A 17,348-nucleotide genomic window follows, 5' to 3' on the forward strand; every position below is an offset into this window, starting at 1 on the left:
GGCCCCGACCTAGTCCCGACCCTACTCTACCAAGAAAATAAAAAATGCACTGTTGTGTACTGTGTGACGCACTCTGGGCGTTGTTTCCACAGCGATCCCACCTCCTTTACTGATAACCACCAATCAGAAGGTAACAACGGGAGCGAGCGGCGTTTTGTAAATCGTCCCTGGAGAGGCGGGGTTGTCTATTCAATTTTCATAGCTAAAGCGCGTTCGCAGAAGGAGTGGAGCGCGTGAGTGAGACCGAGCTCTGTGTGGTGGTGGAAGCGGCGGCGGTGTGTTAAGCTTCTCGTTCTATGCTGTGGGGGTGCACGACACACGTTTTTAGTCGCACTTCTCCAACCTAGAGTCAACTAACTTTTTTCTTCCTCAGGGGAGATTTGTAATTGAACGGAATATATTTTTGTGGAGTTCAACACTGCCAGAATCCGAAAATCATGTCGGCGTCGGCGGCGAAAGTCAGTAGAAAGGAGCAGAACTCAAACCATGACGGAGCGGACGAGACCTCCGGTAAGTAATGGCGGCCTCCTAAGCACCGCCATTTTCACTTGTTCTCTCCGTAGTCGGTAATGTTGCGAATGAGTTGGTCTTTGTATTGTCAGACGCTGTACGTTGCAAAAGAACTGTTGAGGGTCCTTCACGAGCGATGATATTGTGCCGCAGCATTCGCTTCAGTGTAGTGCGAATGTGTTTGCGAAACAACAGACCAGGTTCGGGGAGGCCATGTTTCCCTTGCATAGAATTCATTGTGCCACGCATGTGACTTCAAGGAACACCTGGCTGTATTTGTCTTATATGCTCGAATTCTGGGTAGATATGTATACAGCCCCAGTTTGGTTAAAAAAAATATTCGTTCAATGCATATATATACTTTTGGTAATTGTATATTTTGCTTTGGTGTGACTCATAAGGCCCTGCGCTTGCTAGCATAGTTAGCTAACGTTACGCTGCCACTTATTGTGTCCCGCCATCCTATCTTAGCGGGTTAGCGGCATGTGGCCCTTGTTGAACTGTTTTTGCATTCTACATGACATTGACTGACAAGTTTGCTGACGGTAATTTTGTTGCGCTTCACTTTGGCTGTTGCATATCGGTCTTTAAATACTCCGAACGCAGCTACGTAGTTTCCCGACCAAGGAGGGCAAGCTAGCTAGAGAACGTCAAGTTACTAGCCAGCTAGGCTGGATTCAGGATTTCCAGCGTGCGGCCTTCCTCATTCAAACCACGCGGCCTTGTGTAGCAGCAGGAAGCAGCATCAGAACGGCTTGAGTGGCTACTTCGGTCGAGACTTCTTGAATGCTCTTAGCTAGTATGTTGACCTGTAGGGTACCAGTGTGTCCTACTGTTGGTGAGAATTGATGAGCAATGTAACGTGAAGGATTCATAAACCGTTTGGACTTGCCTTGGTCGTTATCTGTAACATTAACGTTATGCGGTAACATTGTAGAGTTGACCCATAAAATGTTTGTGACAACGTATACTATTGATCTACCAATATGAGATCGATTTTTCTATCGTTCCGCGAAATAATCTTGATATTCTTTGTGTCTCCTTTGCAAAATAATGCAACGTTAGTAAATTAACGTTGTAACGTTAAAGAACAAGCTGACAAACTACATGACTATTTCTATGTTCTACATATTCATGTTTTGTTCGTTGCCAATGCTTCAAATGTTGAAGTTATTTAATTATGTCTCATTATTGTCTCTTTCTAGAAAAAGAGCAACAGGAAGCAATCGAACACATCGATGAAGTACAGAATGAAATTGACAGGTATGGTAGTATTTCATTTGACATTTATTCAGGGTTTTTTTGGCTAGTGCTTGTTTTCTGACATGTTTTCCCTCCTGTACAGATTGAATGAACAGGCAAGTGAGGAAATTTTAAAAGTAGAGCAGAAGTACAATAAGCTACGCCAGCCATTCTTCCAGAAGAGGTCAGAACTCATAGCCAAAATCCCCAACTTCTGGGTCACGACGTTCGTCAACCATCCACAAGGTGAGTTGATACTTATGTCTGAATTGTTGGAATGAGTTGAAATACAGTGACATTCAAGCTGAAGTTGAGTTAATTTCAATGATGTATTAGATTAAAACATGATATAATTACATTTTAGACCGATAATGTCTTCAACTAGACAGAAAATGACCATAATGATTCATCTGTCAATATTGGTGAGACATACATGTGTTTGAGCTGTGAAATGTTTTTTTAGTAATTGTTTTTATTTGTGATTTTTAGTCTCAGCTCTGCTTGGTGAGGAAGACGAGGAGGCACTTCACTACCTCACCAGGGTGGAGGTCACTGAGTTTGAGGACATCAAATCAGGTTACAGAATAGACTTTGTAAGTGTTCAAAGTTTGACACACAGAGACATTTACTTGAATAACAAGTGATCATAGATGTACTTACTTGATTTTGTCTTGTTGCAGTACTTTGATGAAAACTCTTACTTTGAAAATAAAATCCTGTCGAAAGAGTTCCATTTGAATGAAAGCGGTGATCCATCCTCAAAATCCACTGAAATTAAATGGAAAGCTGGAAAGGTAACTACTACTTTAAAAACCCATGCACTTGTGTAGAAGTAAGGCATTACTCTTGTCATTCTTGAGAATTTGAGATTGATAACTGTCTTCGTTCTCGTAGGATTTGACGAAACGTACTGGCCAAACACAGAATAAAGCGGGTAAAAAGAGGCAACACGAGGAGCCGGAGAGCTTCTTCACATGGTTCACCGATCACTCAGACGCAGGGGCAGACGAACTCGGTGAGGTCATCAAGGATGACATCTGGCCCAACCCTTTACAGTACTACCTGGTAAGACCAGCACAATCAACTGACAAAGTAATGTGCGGTAACTAAGTAAGGGATGATGTATAGAACGGCGGTTATTATTGGGAAAATAAGTCCAGACAGGGCGAACCAGACTCCGACGCGCAGCGGAGGGGTCTTGTTCCGCCCTGAAGGGACTTATTTTCCCAATAATGACCGGCGTTCTATACATTATCCCGCTTATTACACGACTACTTGCCAAAACGAATTGCTATGGATAGATTTTGTTTGGTAAATGTGATTGAAACTGTTTGGGGTTATGGTTGACCCTTGCTTTATGCCACAGATTTTAAGTTATTTTTGCTGCTCATAGGTCCCAGACATGGAGGATGAAGAGGGTGAAGGAGAGGAAGATGATGAGGATGAAGATGAAGAGGGCCTGGAAGACATTGATGAGGAAGGAGATGAAGATGAGGGAGAGGAGGATGAAGAGGAGGATGATGGAGAAGATGGAGAGGTTTGTTTTTTGGGGCTCAGGTGTTGAAATGGGTCATTGGGCCAACCACTTGTGCCAGTTATTGGTTGAGCAAAAATTAAAACAGCAGCTCTGCATTATTTTCCTAATGTTATTAGCTGTGTTAGGCTGGTGTTTAACAGCTTCTTCTCTTTGTTACAGGATGATGGGGAAGATGATTAAAAGTATCGGGGACCTATTCCAATTACCTTCGTACCTGTTGTTTTTCCTTTGACCTGTTCATCCTTCAACCATTGGGAGCAAAAGAGCTTTTTGTTTTGTTTCGTTTTCTCTTTTTGTTTTTATTTTTTATGATTTTGTGCTCCGTCTTTTATTCTACTGAAGCCTCTCCTGTCCTTACCATGTCTAATAAGTTAATTCCCTGGACATGCCTGCATTGGAAAACTGGTGGCAGTCTTGTTGCTGAAGCCTCTTGCATCCTTTTCAATTACCACACGCATCTCCAAAGACAATAAGAAATGTTAACCATCTGCACGTCATCTTACGTAGAGAGTAATGAAGTAAAATAGCAGTTTATCTATAAGTCTACAAGTACATTTTTCTGTGAATGGTTGTGAGTTGAATAACGATAAGCCATGGTGCAGTGATGACCTAATCATAGATAAAGTAGCCACATTTTGTTTCCCTTTATTTTTTATTTTCAATTTTGTCTCTTCAGTGCAGAGGTAAGCCCCATGAGTTGACACTGTTTTTCCTATGTGTTTTGGACAAATGGGAAGCACCAGCTTGTTGTCACCTCTTGTAAATTTTTTGGGGTCAATATCAGGGTACAACAGTCATTGTGGACAGTTAACAAGGGTTGGGTGGGGCAAGTGGGCATTTGACACATCAACATTTGGGTTTATGTTGATTGAAGTTTCATTGTAATGTTTTACAGACACCCATGAGGTTTGAAATTTACATTTTTAATAAAAACAAAACACAAAAAAAGTTCCTCTTGTAATTTCGAGCTTGGCGGCTGATTAAAGGATTATTATTTAAGTGAGAAAATAAAGAGCCTGTAGAATATGAAAAGGTCTCTTACCTGTGGTGTTTTTCTCCACCTTTCTTCAAAAGATCTACTGTAATAGTGAACCTGCAGAATGTTCACTGGTAAAGACTGCTCTTGAAACAGTTGTGGGTGTGTTGGGTATCTCTGCATTACCATCTCACAACAGTATGCAAATGATCTATCAGTCTAACTGTTTTTCTTTTTTTCAGTCTACGTTAGGAAACTACAGTCTACACAGCAACTTATAACATAATTTCAAACCAGTTAAATAGAGGCAAAATGATTTTTCGAATGGTGTAATCGTTAGCTCGACTCGCGTTAAACAGGGCAGTTTGCAGCTAGACTTGCATTCCCTTTCATCCTTCCATATTTGCCGGGTAGCCAGCTAATGATTGTTATGAAACGTACAGCCACACTGAGAAAAATACCCCACAAATCTATGTAATATGCCTGCTTTTTCTAAGTTTGTGGTGGACATATCTGAGTGACCACTACACCTGTAGAGCGGTGCTGGAAATGCGCTCGCTCGACCTGCCACCCCAAGGTGACATGCAGACCTCCCATTGGTCCACCGGTTTCCTAGGGAATAATAAAGCGGAAGTTTTGGTCAGGAGCACAGCAGCCGATCAGCCAAACACGCTACATCAACACACATTCTCTTGTTTCCAGTGGAAGAGATTTAAGTTATTTGTGTTAGCATTTTGTCTGTTTTGCAAAGCTAAAGATGGGGTATCATTGTGAGTACACCAAAGCCAGCTGTAATATTTGGTTTAACGTTATTCCCAGATAGCAATGTGAGCTAAAGTTAGCACAATTTTGCTCAGCCAAACTGCTTCGCCCTGGGATCAGTTTCTATCATAACCGGGTGGGGGGAGTGTGTTGTTGTCATTGAGTCGGGTAGTTAGGAAGCTAATTCATATTTTAAGGTGAAATTAGGTATAATGTTTACGGATGAAACTTTGGATTCGGTTGGCACCGAATCATCATGGAGAAGATCACTTCAGTCTGTGCAGGAGTCGGTAAGTAACGGTCGTTGATAAGCGTGATTAGCTAACAGAGCTATCCATGTAGCTAATTCAAGAGACGCTCTGAACACTTTGAAGGCTTAGAGTTAGTTTACTGGTGTGTTCCAATCAATCTGTTGCAGAGGAGCTGTCAAACATTACCACTGCACACCGCAGAGGCTGAGGTACAGGCGCTACATGTTACGAATAATGGCACACAGACCGATGCACAGGACTGCTTTGCTGAATACCACGAGGCGAGCGGTGACCACCCTGGCTTAAAGGAATTCTTGGATGGAATCGAGGAAATGGTCATCAAAGAGCTGATAAAGAATTCGAGGAGCCATGCTTTCGATGGGTTTGAAGTAAATTGGGTTGATCACAAAGAAACGGTGAGGACAGTGTTCTGGACATTCCCAGGCTGTCAGACCAATTAGACGCGTATCTTGCATTTGTGGTCTTACCATCATTGTGTTATTAGGTAGCCTGTATTCATCGACTTCAACATCCAGACGCCCAGTCAAGAGGGCTCCAAGTCACCAGTTTGTCTTGGAGTTGCACAGGCTCGGTCATTGCTTGTGCCTTTGGCCGGTAATACCTTGGACAACTCACTCCCTATCACTATTGCATTTTGCTTGTTTTGATACCTTAGATCTCACCGTTATTTGTATAATTTCAGAGTGGATGATGGTGACTGGAACACAGAAAGATGCTTTGTGTGCACCTGGAACTTGGATCGAAGAGGCTTAAACCCCAAGCGGCCTGACTTGACCATAGATGTGGCCAGTGCTGTCATGTGCTTGTCCTTCCATCCCCAGCGTCCTTCTCTGATAGCAGGTAAGGACCCTTATCTGTGGGAATAAAAGCATTTCTTCCTATTGTTCGCCTACTGTCCTCACAGCCCTGCATGTGTTTGCAGGTGGGCTGTACAGTGGAGAGGTTGTGGTGTGGGACACAAGCCGCACACAAGACCCCATCCTGGCCCAGACTGGCATGTCTGCAGATACTCACAGGGAGCCAGTGTATCAGGTATTGCTCTTCACCAGCATCTACATCATCCACAGAGCAAGTACAACACCGCTGTGTGATTTGGCTGTTACACCTCCTGTTCCCATGGTGATGGCTGATAACCCAGGATCTTCAGCCCTGTCAATACAGCCATGTCAACTTTACATTTACAGTTACATGCAACTCATTCTGTATTTATTCATTTAGATAGATAGATAGATAGATAGATAGATAGATAGATAGATAAATAGATAGATTCAAGATAACATATTGCTGCTTTGGGCTTTTGTAGGTGCACTGGGTTCCTGGCTCCCGCAGAGGGGAGCTGGATGTGATGAGTGCAGGCTCAGGAGGCCGAGTCCTGCAGTGGCGAGTGGAGGGAGTGGAGGGCAGGCTGGTGCTGGCCTCTGGATATGCCCTGGTTCGACAGCAGGTGCCCATGATCAATACACTGAGCAAGGTAGGGGTTATAACCAACACCCAAAGCTGCATTTCGTTTACTGTGACAACTTGTGACACAAAGTTTTTGAAATTATAGCCATAGTTTTGTCCGTATGCAGTTAATCTCCCACTTGGTCATGGATGTTACTACATTTTACATTGCATTTAAGTGTAACTCAGTTTGGGAAAATGGACAAAGTATGCAGTGTCACTCTGCAGCTTGGGTCACCTGGTCTCAAACTCTGCTCCTCTGTAGGCAAGAGGTGGCAGCAGCATAGGGGTCACAGCCCTCGCCCTCTCTCCTTGGGACCTGGACTCCTTCCTGGTGGGCACCGAAGGGGGTCTGGTCCTCAAATGCGCCTTCTCCAGTCAGACAGTGTCTGCAGCACTCCCTGATGGCGAGAGTGTGACACTGCGGGCTCCTGCCCAGTTCTGTTTCTCGCCCAGCAGTGGCCCTGTCCACTCCCTGCACTGCTCACCATTTCACAGGTGACTACCTCCATCAGCTGTAATCTTCTTGGATGTCATAACATATATCATTATTGTCTCATATGTTTGGGTACAACTTTCCCCCATTCTATATGAGGGGCTCATAAGACACATAATCTCTTCAAATATCTCACAGCATGTATTCTGCTGCTATTTTAGAGTGTGAATAATGAGACATTCAAGTTCATTATTCTTTTTACACATCCTTAGTTATTCTGAGCCGCCAGTATTTTGAGCTGGTCTTTGAGTAACTGATGTTTCCTAGGCTCACCATATTAGCCCTAATTTTGAATGTATGAAGTAAATTCATATCATGAGTAAACTGACTGAGCTCGTCTCTCTCTCTCTCTCTCTCTCTCTCTCTCTCTCTCTGTGTCTGTCTGGGCGTTAGGAACCTGTTTGTGAGCGGAGGGACAGATGGCCTGGCCCACCTCCACAGCCTGCTCCAGGCTGAGCCCCTGCTGGCTCTGCGGGTGTGTGACTCATCATACGTGTTTGCAGTGCGCTGGTCTCCAACACGCCCACTTGTTTTCGCAGCAGCCACAGGACAAGGTGGGAGGCATTGTATGATATTGAGTGTGATTCAGCGCTAATGCAGCAGTGAATGCATGTGCCTTGGCGATATCTCGCTAGTCTTGTTTGGATGAAATGTGGGAAAACCCACAGTCTGCATTTGAAATCTGGTAGATTCTCTGCAAGCTGAAAAATAGTGAAAAATAATGCAGAGGTAACACATATGTGAAACTGATTCCGTGATCTGAACCATTCCTGCAGATGGATTGAATAACAACTACTTGTCGTATGTCATTCTGGAGACATAAAAAGCCATACAGGAAAGATGCTCTCCACTCAGTTTTTTTGTCAGCTAAATCTCTGCTCATTTAAATATCTCCAGCTCCGTTTGAGCGGCAGTCTAATTTCCATCCATCTAAATTCCATTTAATCAGCCTTAATGAGAGCCAATTTGCTGTTAAATTTGATTGATGCTCAGTTGATAGCTCCAAACCAAACCTAATGCAATTGTCTCAGTCCAGTGATCACAGATCATCTATGGAAGGAGGCAGGCCATTTCCTCAGAGAAACATACACCAACATTTCTAATACACTTGGATACAAAGGGTGGGTCAAGAATAGTCATTGTAATATTTTTTCTTTCTCCATAATATAGAAAGTATCTTTTGGTTTCGACAGGTTTGGTACAGATTTTTGACCTGGGTCGGCGGTCACTGAGAGCTGCTACCACGATTGACCAGGAGACTGGTGGCAAACCTGTGTATTGTCTAGAGTTCAACCCACGGCAGACCCACCTTCTAGCAGCAGGAAACGGAGATGGCACCATCAACATCTGGCAGCTCAGTGGCAACCTGACAGAGCAGGGGCCCAGAGAGACAGCCCAGCTGGAGCAGCTAGCCAATGAGGTGGCAGACTGAGCCGGGGAGCCCCAAGAACCAGCGCTGTTATTTACATCCATCAAGAACACTAAGGGCTACTGCCTGTTGACACAGGAGGATGGACACTGAGGTGTCCTATTGTGTTCTTATCTGGTCAGCGTTCCTACTCTTAACACTCACGCCCTTTTGTCCACCCCTAAACTATTCCAGGTGTAAAACGATTAGGCCTAGTTTACCCAAACACTATTAGGCCTAGTTTACCCAAACACTATTGTTAACTCATTATCGGGAATGCTGGCTTTCTCTTTTTTTACTGGAAGCAGTCGCAACACTTGATGTAGTGGCCAGACTTGTAGGCCTTTGTGACCTTAAGTATAATGTCCTTTATGAATATTTTTTATATATATCTATATATCTCTATGTGTGTGTGTTTAAAAAGAAACAAATCTGGAATCTGTTTTTTACAAGGAAATAAAAGGCACGCCGTACAACTTTACCAGTTCTAACCAGTAGCGTTTATTAATGCACACTGCAGTCTTACAGGTGATGTTACAGCATACCATCTCTCTATAGTTTGTTAAAATCAAGCAAAGCACTTTAACAGCTAAAAACAACCACAAGGAAAATGCAGACAGATCCACTACACTATTGTTGTCAGTGAAGCACAAAGAGTGTGAGAGATAAATAGTTTAAGATAAGCTAGATACAGATACTGAGTACTATAGAGAACTCTAGTGTTGGAATCATGCAGTTCAGCTTTGTATTGATTGGTGCGCGTGGTGCCATAAACACATCCCGATTGGTCACTGGCAGGCAGGGGGGCGGGGAGATCAATTGACGAAAAGCGAGCGAGTGAATTCCACGAAGTCGAAGGCGGACGGCAGTTCTCGGCCCTTGCTGTCCAGGTAAGGCTTCATGTGGGAAATGCAGTAATCTGCCTGTTCCTTGGTCAGATTCTGTAAGGTTAGAGGGACAGTTTTAGTTTTACAAGCAAAACGATCACATGTCCGGCAAATATTGCGAAATGCAGGCATGAGGGTTGTAGTGGGTACCTGGTAGAGTTCTTCCTTGGTGACGAAAGGTTTGTTTTCTGCGCTGAGAGCACGGAAGGCGCTTTCGATCTCTTCGCTGGACTTGACGTTCTCTGTCTCGCGACTGATCATGAAGGCCATGTACTCCTGCAAGGACACGTTGCCATCTCTGCAAACACACAGATACACTCTCGTATTAAACTATCAAGAAATTGCTATACACGTTCACATCATTTGAAACTTTGAATGACAGTTCAGTCAGTTATGAGGTGTGTGGAATGCCCACCTGTTGGGATCCACGGTGTCCAGGATGGATTCAAACTCCGGATCCGGTTCTCCTTCTTCCACCATGGGAAGGTCGTAACCGAGGGAACGTAAGCACGACTTGAACTCTTGGTGGTTCAGACGGCCAGACTTCTCCTTGTCGAAGTGCCTGAGGGGGTAAAACAAATAAGGCTCAGATGAGTAACAGTGCCTAGTCTATAAAATAAAACCACTGATCTGTGCTTGAAACCACATAAACAAGTTTTTAGAGCAGGTGACTCACTTGAACATCATACTGAACTCCTTCAGAGCTTCTTCTGTTACACCGGTTGTGTTTCTGAAAGAGGAGAGAAAAGCAAACAAAATTCAGCCAAACAGGATCGCACCTCCACAGAGTGAATCACTCAGCTTACTGCCATTATTTGTATGGTGGGTGTGTGTGTGTGTGTGTGTGTTTCCCAGGGGCGCTGACCTGGCCTGAATCTGCTGTTCCAGGTTGTGCTGCATCCTCATGCCCAGCTGGTCCAGTTGGTCCCACTGTTGCGCTAGCCCCACCGTGCTGTGTTCCGTGTACTTGTTGTCCAGGATGAGCGCCTCCTCCATGGCCGCCCCCAGGTCCTCGATCCTCTTCAGCTGGCTGCGCATGGCACGGATCTCCTGGTGCTTACGCTGCAGGGCCACAGGGGCACACAGGGGTCAACTCCACACACAGACACAACATCAACAATCAACAGCATGCTCACACTTTCATTTACCCCCAAAAGCGCTCATCATGTCCATACACATTATCCATACATAATACAGCAAAAATGTACATCACTAGATAATGGGTTTTATAGCTGATCCTATCAAGAAAGCCCACTCCAAACACAATCCTAACACACTACACTTCACTAAACCAACCAACGGAACCCTAAATGAAAACCTAATTGAACTGAAAACTTCGCTTTGGCATAAGAGTAACAATCCCAGGTTCATGAGTGGTTATTGAGGACTTGTGAACACTGATTCTACCTGACTGATAATAAGTGTTAGTGTGTTACCGATAGTTAGTGTGAAAACAACTTGTGCAACTGGCCGGAACACAGCTGTATGAATGATCAAGGGCTCTTCCTCACCTTTGTAGCCTCCAGCTGTGACTCCAGAGTTCCGGATTCTTCCACCATGCAGGACCTGTTCATACAGAGCACGATGAGGGATGGCAAAGGTACAAACCCACCCACACACAGTCACACACACTAGAGCCTTCAGACAGCATGCCACAATCACACTCCTACTCATTTCACTCAAACACACTCATGGACACACTACAATTACATCATCTTGCAGATCAACCTCAACAGATTCTACTAAAGCTTTCTGCAGTGGGATAATGCATCCTGTGAACAGCCAAAAAAAGCATCTCTTCTTTAAGGGAAATAAATATAATAAACTTGAATTTTTATTATTGTAAGCATAGTCCACTTATGTGATAATTTCTTTTTTTTTTTTTTCCCCCCCCTCAACATTTAAATGTTTAAGAATGTAAGCAAGTTCTTGAGCTGGTGACCGAACTTACCCAAGTTTCGTTTCTGAATGGGACCTGACATGATAAAACTATGTATCCCAGAATGCACCTAGAAGCTGCCACTCAGCCCATGCCAAAGAAAGCCATTTCATAATCATGGTATACCTTACCATGCGAGGTTAGGACCTCTACTCACAGGGCTAGAAACTGCTGGGTTTGGTTTCACTTTGTTAATTATTCATTTCCATAGGTGTAATTATGTGGATAGTGAGACAAAATGAAGTTGAATGGATTTTGTTTTTGTAATGGTGAACTTGAAAACCCATTCTTTCCAAACAATGTGGGAGAAACAAGACAAAAACAAACAAAACAAATGATGGTCCAAATTCAGATCTGTATGTATGAACAGTTCCCACATTTTTTGCAGTTTCCATCCCTGAAACTGGTGCATGAAAATTACGATGAGAAAAAAGAAACCGTGAACTGTACACTCGTTTGAAAAAAGTGCTCAGTGTAGCCAGGCCTTTTTTTTTTTTGGTTTAAGCAGCTTGAAATCAAGAGCCTCATCTCAGGTTTCACGTAGCCACATTGCAGTGAAGGTTAGTAAAAGGAAACTGCACACGCCAGAGCCCAAATGGTGGGTTTAGACTCGCGTGCATGAAGACACAACCCAAACGGGTGAGGTGGGGTAAGGAGGACGAATCCAAGAAAAAAGGGAGAGGAAAACCTTCCAGAGAGATCATCATCAACCTCGTACTGATAGACACGAATAACCCGTCGATAGGCTATGCTATTCAGAGAAGGGAGGAGGGGGGGGGAGGAAGGGATGGAGAGTGTATTAAAAAGAAATATATAAAAAAAGTACTTTAAAGAAATGTGTAACACTAAAATAAAGAGGAACAAAGAGTATACAAATGAGAGATGTACATTCACATAGAAGGTTGGAACCTGGAGTAACAGATCTAGCTGGTTTGGCTTGTGTGCTACTCTCCTGCACCTACCGTTCTATGCACTGCCCATGTAAATTATGGACAAACCTGCCTCAGGCAAAGTTCCACTCTCTCCAGGTACCTTTCTTAAGGCAGCACCTGGCCTCCGTTGACGTGGTTCTTCATACACCACAAGCACTTCCTCATTCACACCATGTACACACTCACACAAACATTTTCACCAATCATACATGACAAAAACACAACACTGACAACACAGCAAATGGAGAGGAATAAATATGATATTAACCCATCCAGAAGGTATGTCCTGATAAGAAAAGTGATCCCAAGCATCGAGGAAGCAGCGTGAGAGAGAGAGAGAGAGCAGGAGGGGCGGATGGGGGACAAAGGGAAGAAAGAGATAGATAGAGGGGGAGAAAAAAAGAGAAAAAAAACATTGGTTAAAACACAGAGCACTGACATCTCTGCCACTGCTCTACCTCACTGGGAGGCACATGAGACACACACACACACACAGAGTGCACAGGAGGTGTGTCCGCGTGAAGCGGAGCAGTGACCCATACACTTAAAGCACCCCAAATAGACACATAGACAACATGGCACTAACACATGCACTGACTTTACACACGGATGACTGAAGACAAAAGCCACGGTGCTGAAATGTAAGAAATCTACCAGTGTTTAGGTCATCAAAGCCCCACAGTGTATGATAACATGCATCAGAAGTGTGTACCAGAACATGCACGGAGAATAAGACCCCAAGATATAGCCCATCAAAACACTGTGCTCCTGACGTTCCATGAGTTGCATGCAAGTCATTTCTGAATAAGGGTCTGATGTAATGGTCACACACACACACACACACACACTATGGTAGAGCACACACACACGCAAAACAAAAAAAGCTGCGTTGTGAGGACCCCCACACACACACACACACACACACACCTGGTCTCCTGTAGCCACTGGTGGAAGGCGTTGGCGTGCTGGGCAAACTCCTGCCGCAGCTTATCGTTCTCCTCCTGGCGCCTCTGCTCCTTCTGCAACTCCAGCTCACGCTCCTGCGGGGTTTAGTGAGAAATGTCATTTCCAAACATTCACAGGTAACCACTCAGAAGTGCTGACAGACCAAAAGCTTTAAGATAAACATCCACATTAATCAACTTTAGCCTGCATCAGAATGGGAATTTCTCAATATAAGACCCACAAGATACTGTAGGTCATGTTTCATCACTAGTAAAGGCTCAAAATCACTTGGTGCCAATTCCAAACATCAACAGCTACACCGGACTCCAGCGAGCATCCGTTACCTTGATGATCTTCTGCAGGTTCCTCCAGGTCTCGTCCAAGGCCTCCATGGTAAACCAAGTGTAGGGGTTGGATACCACCTGGTAGCTCTTGATCTGTCGGTCCAGCTCGGCCAGCTGGTTGAAGTCGGCCTCGGCCGAGCTGAGGGAGGCGCGGAAGGCATCGTGGGCATCACGTAGCGCCCGGATCTCTTCCAGAGAGTTGCAGCGCACCGGGTCAGTCAGATCCTCCTCAGCGTTCTCAAACCAGGAGTTGAAAGCAGACGCCTTCTTGGCAAAGGTCAAGAACAGGTCCTCAACCTGCATGTGGACAAGGCAGTGATATTGTAGAGGGGTGAGATTCCCAGATTAAATGAAATCTTAGGGCTACAGTATTGCTAATATATTTCTAGACAATAAATCGAGACAAAAACACAGTCAAAATTGTTGTTCTGTGACCTTTCTGAAGTGCTCCTGGGCTTCCAGAAGCTTCTTCTTGCGGGAATCCGAGTTGGACAGCAGCTGGTTCCAGCGCTTCATGAGCGTGGCGTGGCGGGCCTCGATGGCACGGGACTGTACGTGTTTGGCAGCCAGCAGCTGGTCTTTGAGGGCGGTGATGTTGGCGATGCCCTCCTGCTGGAAGGCCTGCAGGCCAGCATCAAAGGTCTCCTGCAGAGGCAGCCCAGCCCAGCGCAGGACCATGGAGTGGAGCGGACAGAACGAGAGAAATGGGTCAGAAGGGTTTTTGGGGCTTTGCAGACATGCAAGTAAACTCTGCCTTTTTCATGTGTCAGTGTTAAACTATATATAATTATATATATATATATATATATATATATATATATATATATATATATATATATATATATATATATATATATATATATATATATATATATACACACACACAGTAACAAATGATATACTTAAAGAACACATATCACATTGTTATTCAAAACTGACTTTGGGTTGGACTTCCGTATTGCACTGTATTACATGTCTGGTATGGTTCAGAATGTTATGCATGTACTGTATGCATGTCATGTATGCATGTAATTATTATAATTGCATGTTATGTATCGTACCTGCTTAGTGAGCAGGGTCTGCACTGAGGACAGGTCACGACCATAATCATCAGTCTTCAGGCTGTTCTCCTTCTCACCTGAAGACACACACACGTCAGAATAACAATACCCAGATCTTTGCTTTGCTTTGCACTAATCCTAATCAAATAATACTGGGTCTTCTCAACTAAGGTTGATGGCTGAGAAATGTTCAATCCATTATCTTCTATCCTTGTAATATATTCAGGAAATCGAGTTGTTAACACCTCACTATTCTCTTGCGTTCGCACTCACCGATCCAGGACTCCACCACGTCGGCCTTCCAGTTGAACTGCAGGAAGGCAGAGTTCTCGTCCAGCTTGGCCTTCCTCTGGGCGGCAGCTCTCTCCAGCTCGGCCACCTTCCCCTTCAGGGCCTTCATCTTAGCCGTGATGTTATCCACATGGTGGTTGTTCTACAGAAGTGGAAAAAAACAAGTTCTCAAGTCCCTGACGTCACAAAATACACCGACATATAACTACAGATAAAAGCCACAAATGTTTAGCAGTGGCACATGGACATATGTATTTGGATTGAGTGACTTGACACACACTTACCTTCTTGATGAGTTCATCTCCATTGGCACATACGTCATTCACTCTATCTCTATGCACAGTAAAATCAGTCTCAAACGCTTCATGCTTCTTCAACAAGCCCTGTGGAGACAGACAAAATCCACATGACCACCCATCTCCTACAGCGTCACATAGGAATGGCTACACCAGTCAAGATGACTTCAGAGTGCCCAGATATCATAAGGAGCTCCACTCACCTGCACAGCAGCCAGGGTATCACCATAGTCTTCGCTTCCAACCAGGTTCAGTTTCTCATTAATCCACGCTTCCTCTTCCTCCACATTCGCAACAAACTGCTGGTACTCCAGCGACTCCTCCAGTCTCTGCCCACTGCACACACAAAACAGAAAAAACGTTACGACAACATCTGAGTATATGAAGATACGCTCCTCTGCTTTGCAGAGAGGAGGCAGATTTCTGTGCTGTTAAGAGTGTGTAGCTGTTACAGAGCTTTAAAAGCAAGGGACAATATCTGTGCATGAGGTCATCAGAAAGTTGTTATATAGAATTATCCATTGTAAAATCAGAAATGCAGGCACAGAGCCTGAGAACTTTTAAGCCCTGCGGTCAGCATGGGGTCTTACCGGGCAGCAGCCAAGTCCTTCAGCTCCTTCCAGTGCTCCACAAACTGGGCCAACCTCTGCTGGATCTCCTCCTGGCCGATGGTGTTGTCATCCGACAGCTTTTTGCCAGTGTCCAGCACAGACTGTTCATAAAAAAAAAAGACCGGTAATTTAGCACAGTCCTTCACAGCTGGTGGTATAGATTACACACTGAAGATTACACCTGGGCGTTCACCTGAATGGCAGGCTCGTGGGCACCCAGCTCAGCCTCCAGCCTCTTATGTTTCTTCCGCAGATTCTGCACTCCTGTCAAATCACGTCCATAGTCCTCCGAACTCACTAGCAATTTCTTTTCTCTGAAAGTGGCAAGTGGAAAACAAAGACGTCAGTTCACTAACTGAAGAAAAAAGCTAAATCAGCTTCACACTTCAGTGTGGTTTTCAATTGCAGTACTGTAGCCAGGACACTAGGGGGCAGCCTTACTTGATCCATGACTCCTCATCGTCCAGGTCCCTAAAGAACTGGTGCAGGCGGTGCGACTCGTTGAGCTTGGCACGGCGCCCTGCAGCCATGCTCTTGATCTTGCCAAAGCGGCCATTGACGGCGTCGCGCTTGTCCTTGACCTGTGTGGTGTCGAAGGCTTGGCTGGACATCAGGCTGTCAGCCTGGCCATTCAGATCCTTCAGACGGTCCTGAGGACACACAAGCAGAGTGCACGGTCAGCACACTCAATGCAGATACATGCACAAGGAGACCGTAGAATCAATGCAATTCTGAATTGGACCAGGCGTCCTTCTTCAATGTGATTATGCTTATATTGACTCTTAGGGAGGATTCAGCACCCAGCTGAGATTACACTAAGGTGTTGAGCGTGTTGGTTCAGTTATTAATTCATATCAATGCACCAATCAGATAGTGGTTGATGGAAATCCTGGTTACCTCATGAGCAGAAATGTCAGCCTCCAGCAGCTGGTGCTTCTTCAGCAGGTTGTTGACGGAGGCCAGGTCTTTGCCGTAATCCTCAGAAGCCAGAAGAGCCTCCACCTAAGAGGAGAAAACCGTTATTAAAAACACTGCAACTGCAACACCATCAGATAGCATCTCAGTCCTAAATCTTCACAGTTTATTCTCCGTTTAAAAGCAAATCTGTAATGTATTGGGTTATTTAATGGTGGTGGTAGCCATGCGTACCTCCGACAGCCAGAAGTCGAAGTCTTTGATGCCGGTGTTGAAGTTCTGCTGCTTGTTGGCCTCCTTCAGCTTCTGGCTCTTCTCAGCAGACTTGTTCACCAGGAACTGCCACTGCTCGTCCAGGGCATTGAGACGGGCCTGATGAGGTAACACACACACACACACACACACACACACACACACAATTCAGAGTTTAGAGCACAGCCATTCACTGTATCATTACCACAAAAAAAACACACACTCGTTC

The 17,348-nt window shown here is 44.6% G+C and overlaps 3 protein-coding genes across 17 annotated transcripts in view; 2 read left to right on the top strand and 1 right to left on the bottom strand.

Moving 5' to 3' along the window:
* Positions 1-9,127, top strand: part of dync2i2 (dynein 2 intermediate chain 2) — a 10,939-nt gene extending 1,812 nt beyond the window's left edge. Inside the window, exons 1-11 of one of the 4 annotated variants that reach the window (XR_006021655.1) lie at positions 4,876-5,035; positions 5,235-5,317; positions 5,446-5,694; positions 5,784-5,893; positions 5,982-6,139; positions 6,222-6,331; positions 6,603-6,770; positions 7,008-7,240; positions 7,632-7,792; positions 8,432-8,729; positions 8,822-9,127. Coding sequence is in view for 3 of the 4 variants with exons in the window: in XM_042059643.1 (XP_041915577.1) it covers positions 5,023-5,035; positions 5,235-5,317; positions 5,446-5,694; positions 5,784-5,893; positions 5,982-6,139; positions 6,222-6,331; positions 6,603-6,770; positions 7,008-7,240; positions 7,632-7,792; positions 8,432-8,670 (1,524 nt within the window). In the remaining variant the exon portion in view is untranslated. Of the gene's footprint in view, positions 1-4,875; positions 5,036-5,224; positions 5,318-5,445; positions 5,695-5,783; positions 5,894-5,981; positions 6,140-6,221; positions 6,332-6,602; positions 6,771-7,007; positions 7,241-7,631; positions 7,793-8,431 lie in introns of those variants that run through there. The other 3 variants (XM_042059644.1, XM_042059643.1, XM_042059645.1) reach the window with 3 other exon arrangements.
* On the top strand, positions 140-4,321 carry setb (SET nuclear proto-oncogene b). 2 transcript variants are annotated; one of them, XM_042059648.1, is made up of 9 exons: positions 140-275; positions 374-510; positions 1,716-1,773; positions 1,856-1,998; positions 2,242-2,345; positions 2,433-2,546; positions 2,647-2,817; positions 3,146-3,289; positions 3,449-4,321. In XM_042059648.1, exons 2-9 carry the CDS (start codon positions 438-440, stop codon positions 3,467-3,469), a joined length of 828 nt encoding a protein of 275 aa, XP_041915582.1. In that variant the 5' UTR covers positions 140-275; positions 374-437; the 3' UTR covers positions 3,470-4,321. The 2 variants fall into 2 exon arrangements, with proteins under 2 accessions (XP_041915582.1, XP_041915581.1); XM_042059647.1 differs by having other exon boundaries at positions 207-510.
* The window catches only part of sptan1 (spectrin alpha, non-erythrocytic 1), a 35,912-nt gene continuing 27,691 nt past the window's right edge, over positions 9,128-17,348 (bottom strand). For 7 of the 11 annotated variants that reach the window (XM_042059633.1, XM_042059636.1, XM_042059631.1 and 4 more), the window contains 20 exons: positions 17,102-17,239; positions 16,850-16,954; positions 16,394-16,602; positions 16,146-16,266; positions 15,932-16,053; positions 15,545-15,677; positions 15,330-15,428; positions 15,028-15,187; positions 14,755-14,831; positions 14,129-14,338; positions 13,694-13,990; positions 13,332-13,444; positions 12,673-12,690; positions 12,161-12,223; positions 11,045-11,099; positions 10,399-10,595; positions 10,210-10,263; positions 9,949-10,095; positions 9,684-9,831; positions 9,128-9,587 (listed from right to left, as the gene is read on the bottom strand). In XM_042059633.1, coding sequence (XP_041915567.1) covers positions 9,462-9,587; positions 9,684-9,831; positions 9,949-10,095; positions 10,210-10,263; positions 10,399-10,595; positions 11,045-11,099; positions 12,161-12,223; positions 12,673-12,690; positions 13,332-13,444; positions 13,694-13,990; positions 14,129-14,338; positions 14,755-14,831; positions 15,028-15,187; positions 15,330-15,428; positions 15,545-15,677; positions 15,932-16,053; positions 16,146-16,266; positions 16,394-16,602; positions 16,850-16,954; positions 17,102-17,239 — 2,592 coding nt within the window. In that variant the 3' untranslated portion in view covers positions 9,128-9,461. The remainder of the gene's footprint in view (positions 9,588-9,683; positions 9,832-9,948; positions 10,096-10,209; positions 10,264-10,398; positions 10,596-11,044; positions 11,100-12,160; positions 12,224-12,672; positions 12,691-13,331; positions 13,445-13,693; positions 13,991-14,128; positions 14,339-14,754; positions 14,832-15,027; positions 15,188-15,329; positions 15,429-15,544; positions 15,678-15,931; positions 16,054-16,145; positions 16,267-16,393; positions 16,603-16,849; positions 16,955-17,101; positions 17,240-17,348) is intronic. The other 4 variants (XM_042059638.1, XM_042059637.1, XM_042059635.1 and 1 more) reach the window with 1 other exon arrangement.

Source organism: Alosa sapidissima, chromosome 13 (genome assembly GCF_018492685.1).
Source record: "Alosa sapidissima isolate fAloSap1 chromosome 13, fAloSap1.pri, whole genome shotgun sequence".
In the NCBI taxonomy this organism is placed as follows: Eukaryota; Metazoa; Chordata; class Actinopteri; order Clupeiformes; family Clupeidae; genus Alosa; species Alosa sapidissima.

Bases quoted from the DNA above. Each gene is read 5' to 3' on its own strand.
- setb (XM_042059648.1), top strand. From the start codon at position 438: ATGTCGGCGTCGGCGGCGAAAGTCAGTAGAAAGGAGCAGAACTCAAAC. The intron at 1,999-2,241 runs GTGAGTTGATAC...TGTGATTTTTAG, and splicing joins GTTCGTCAACCATCCACAAG to TCTCAGCTCTGCTTGGTGAG. The intron at 3,290-3,448 runs GTTTGTTTTTTG...TCTTTGTTACAG, and splicing joins ATGATGGAGAAGATGGAGAG to GATGATGGGGAAGATGATTA.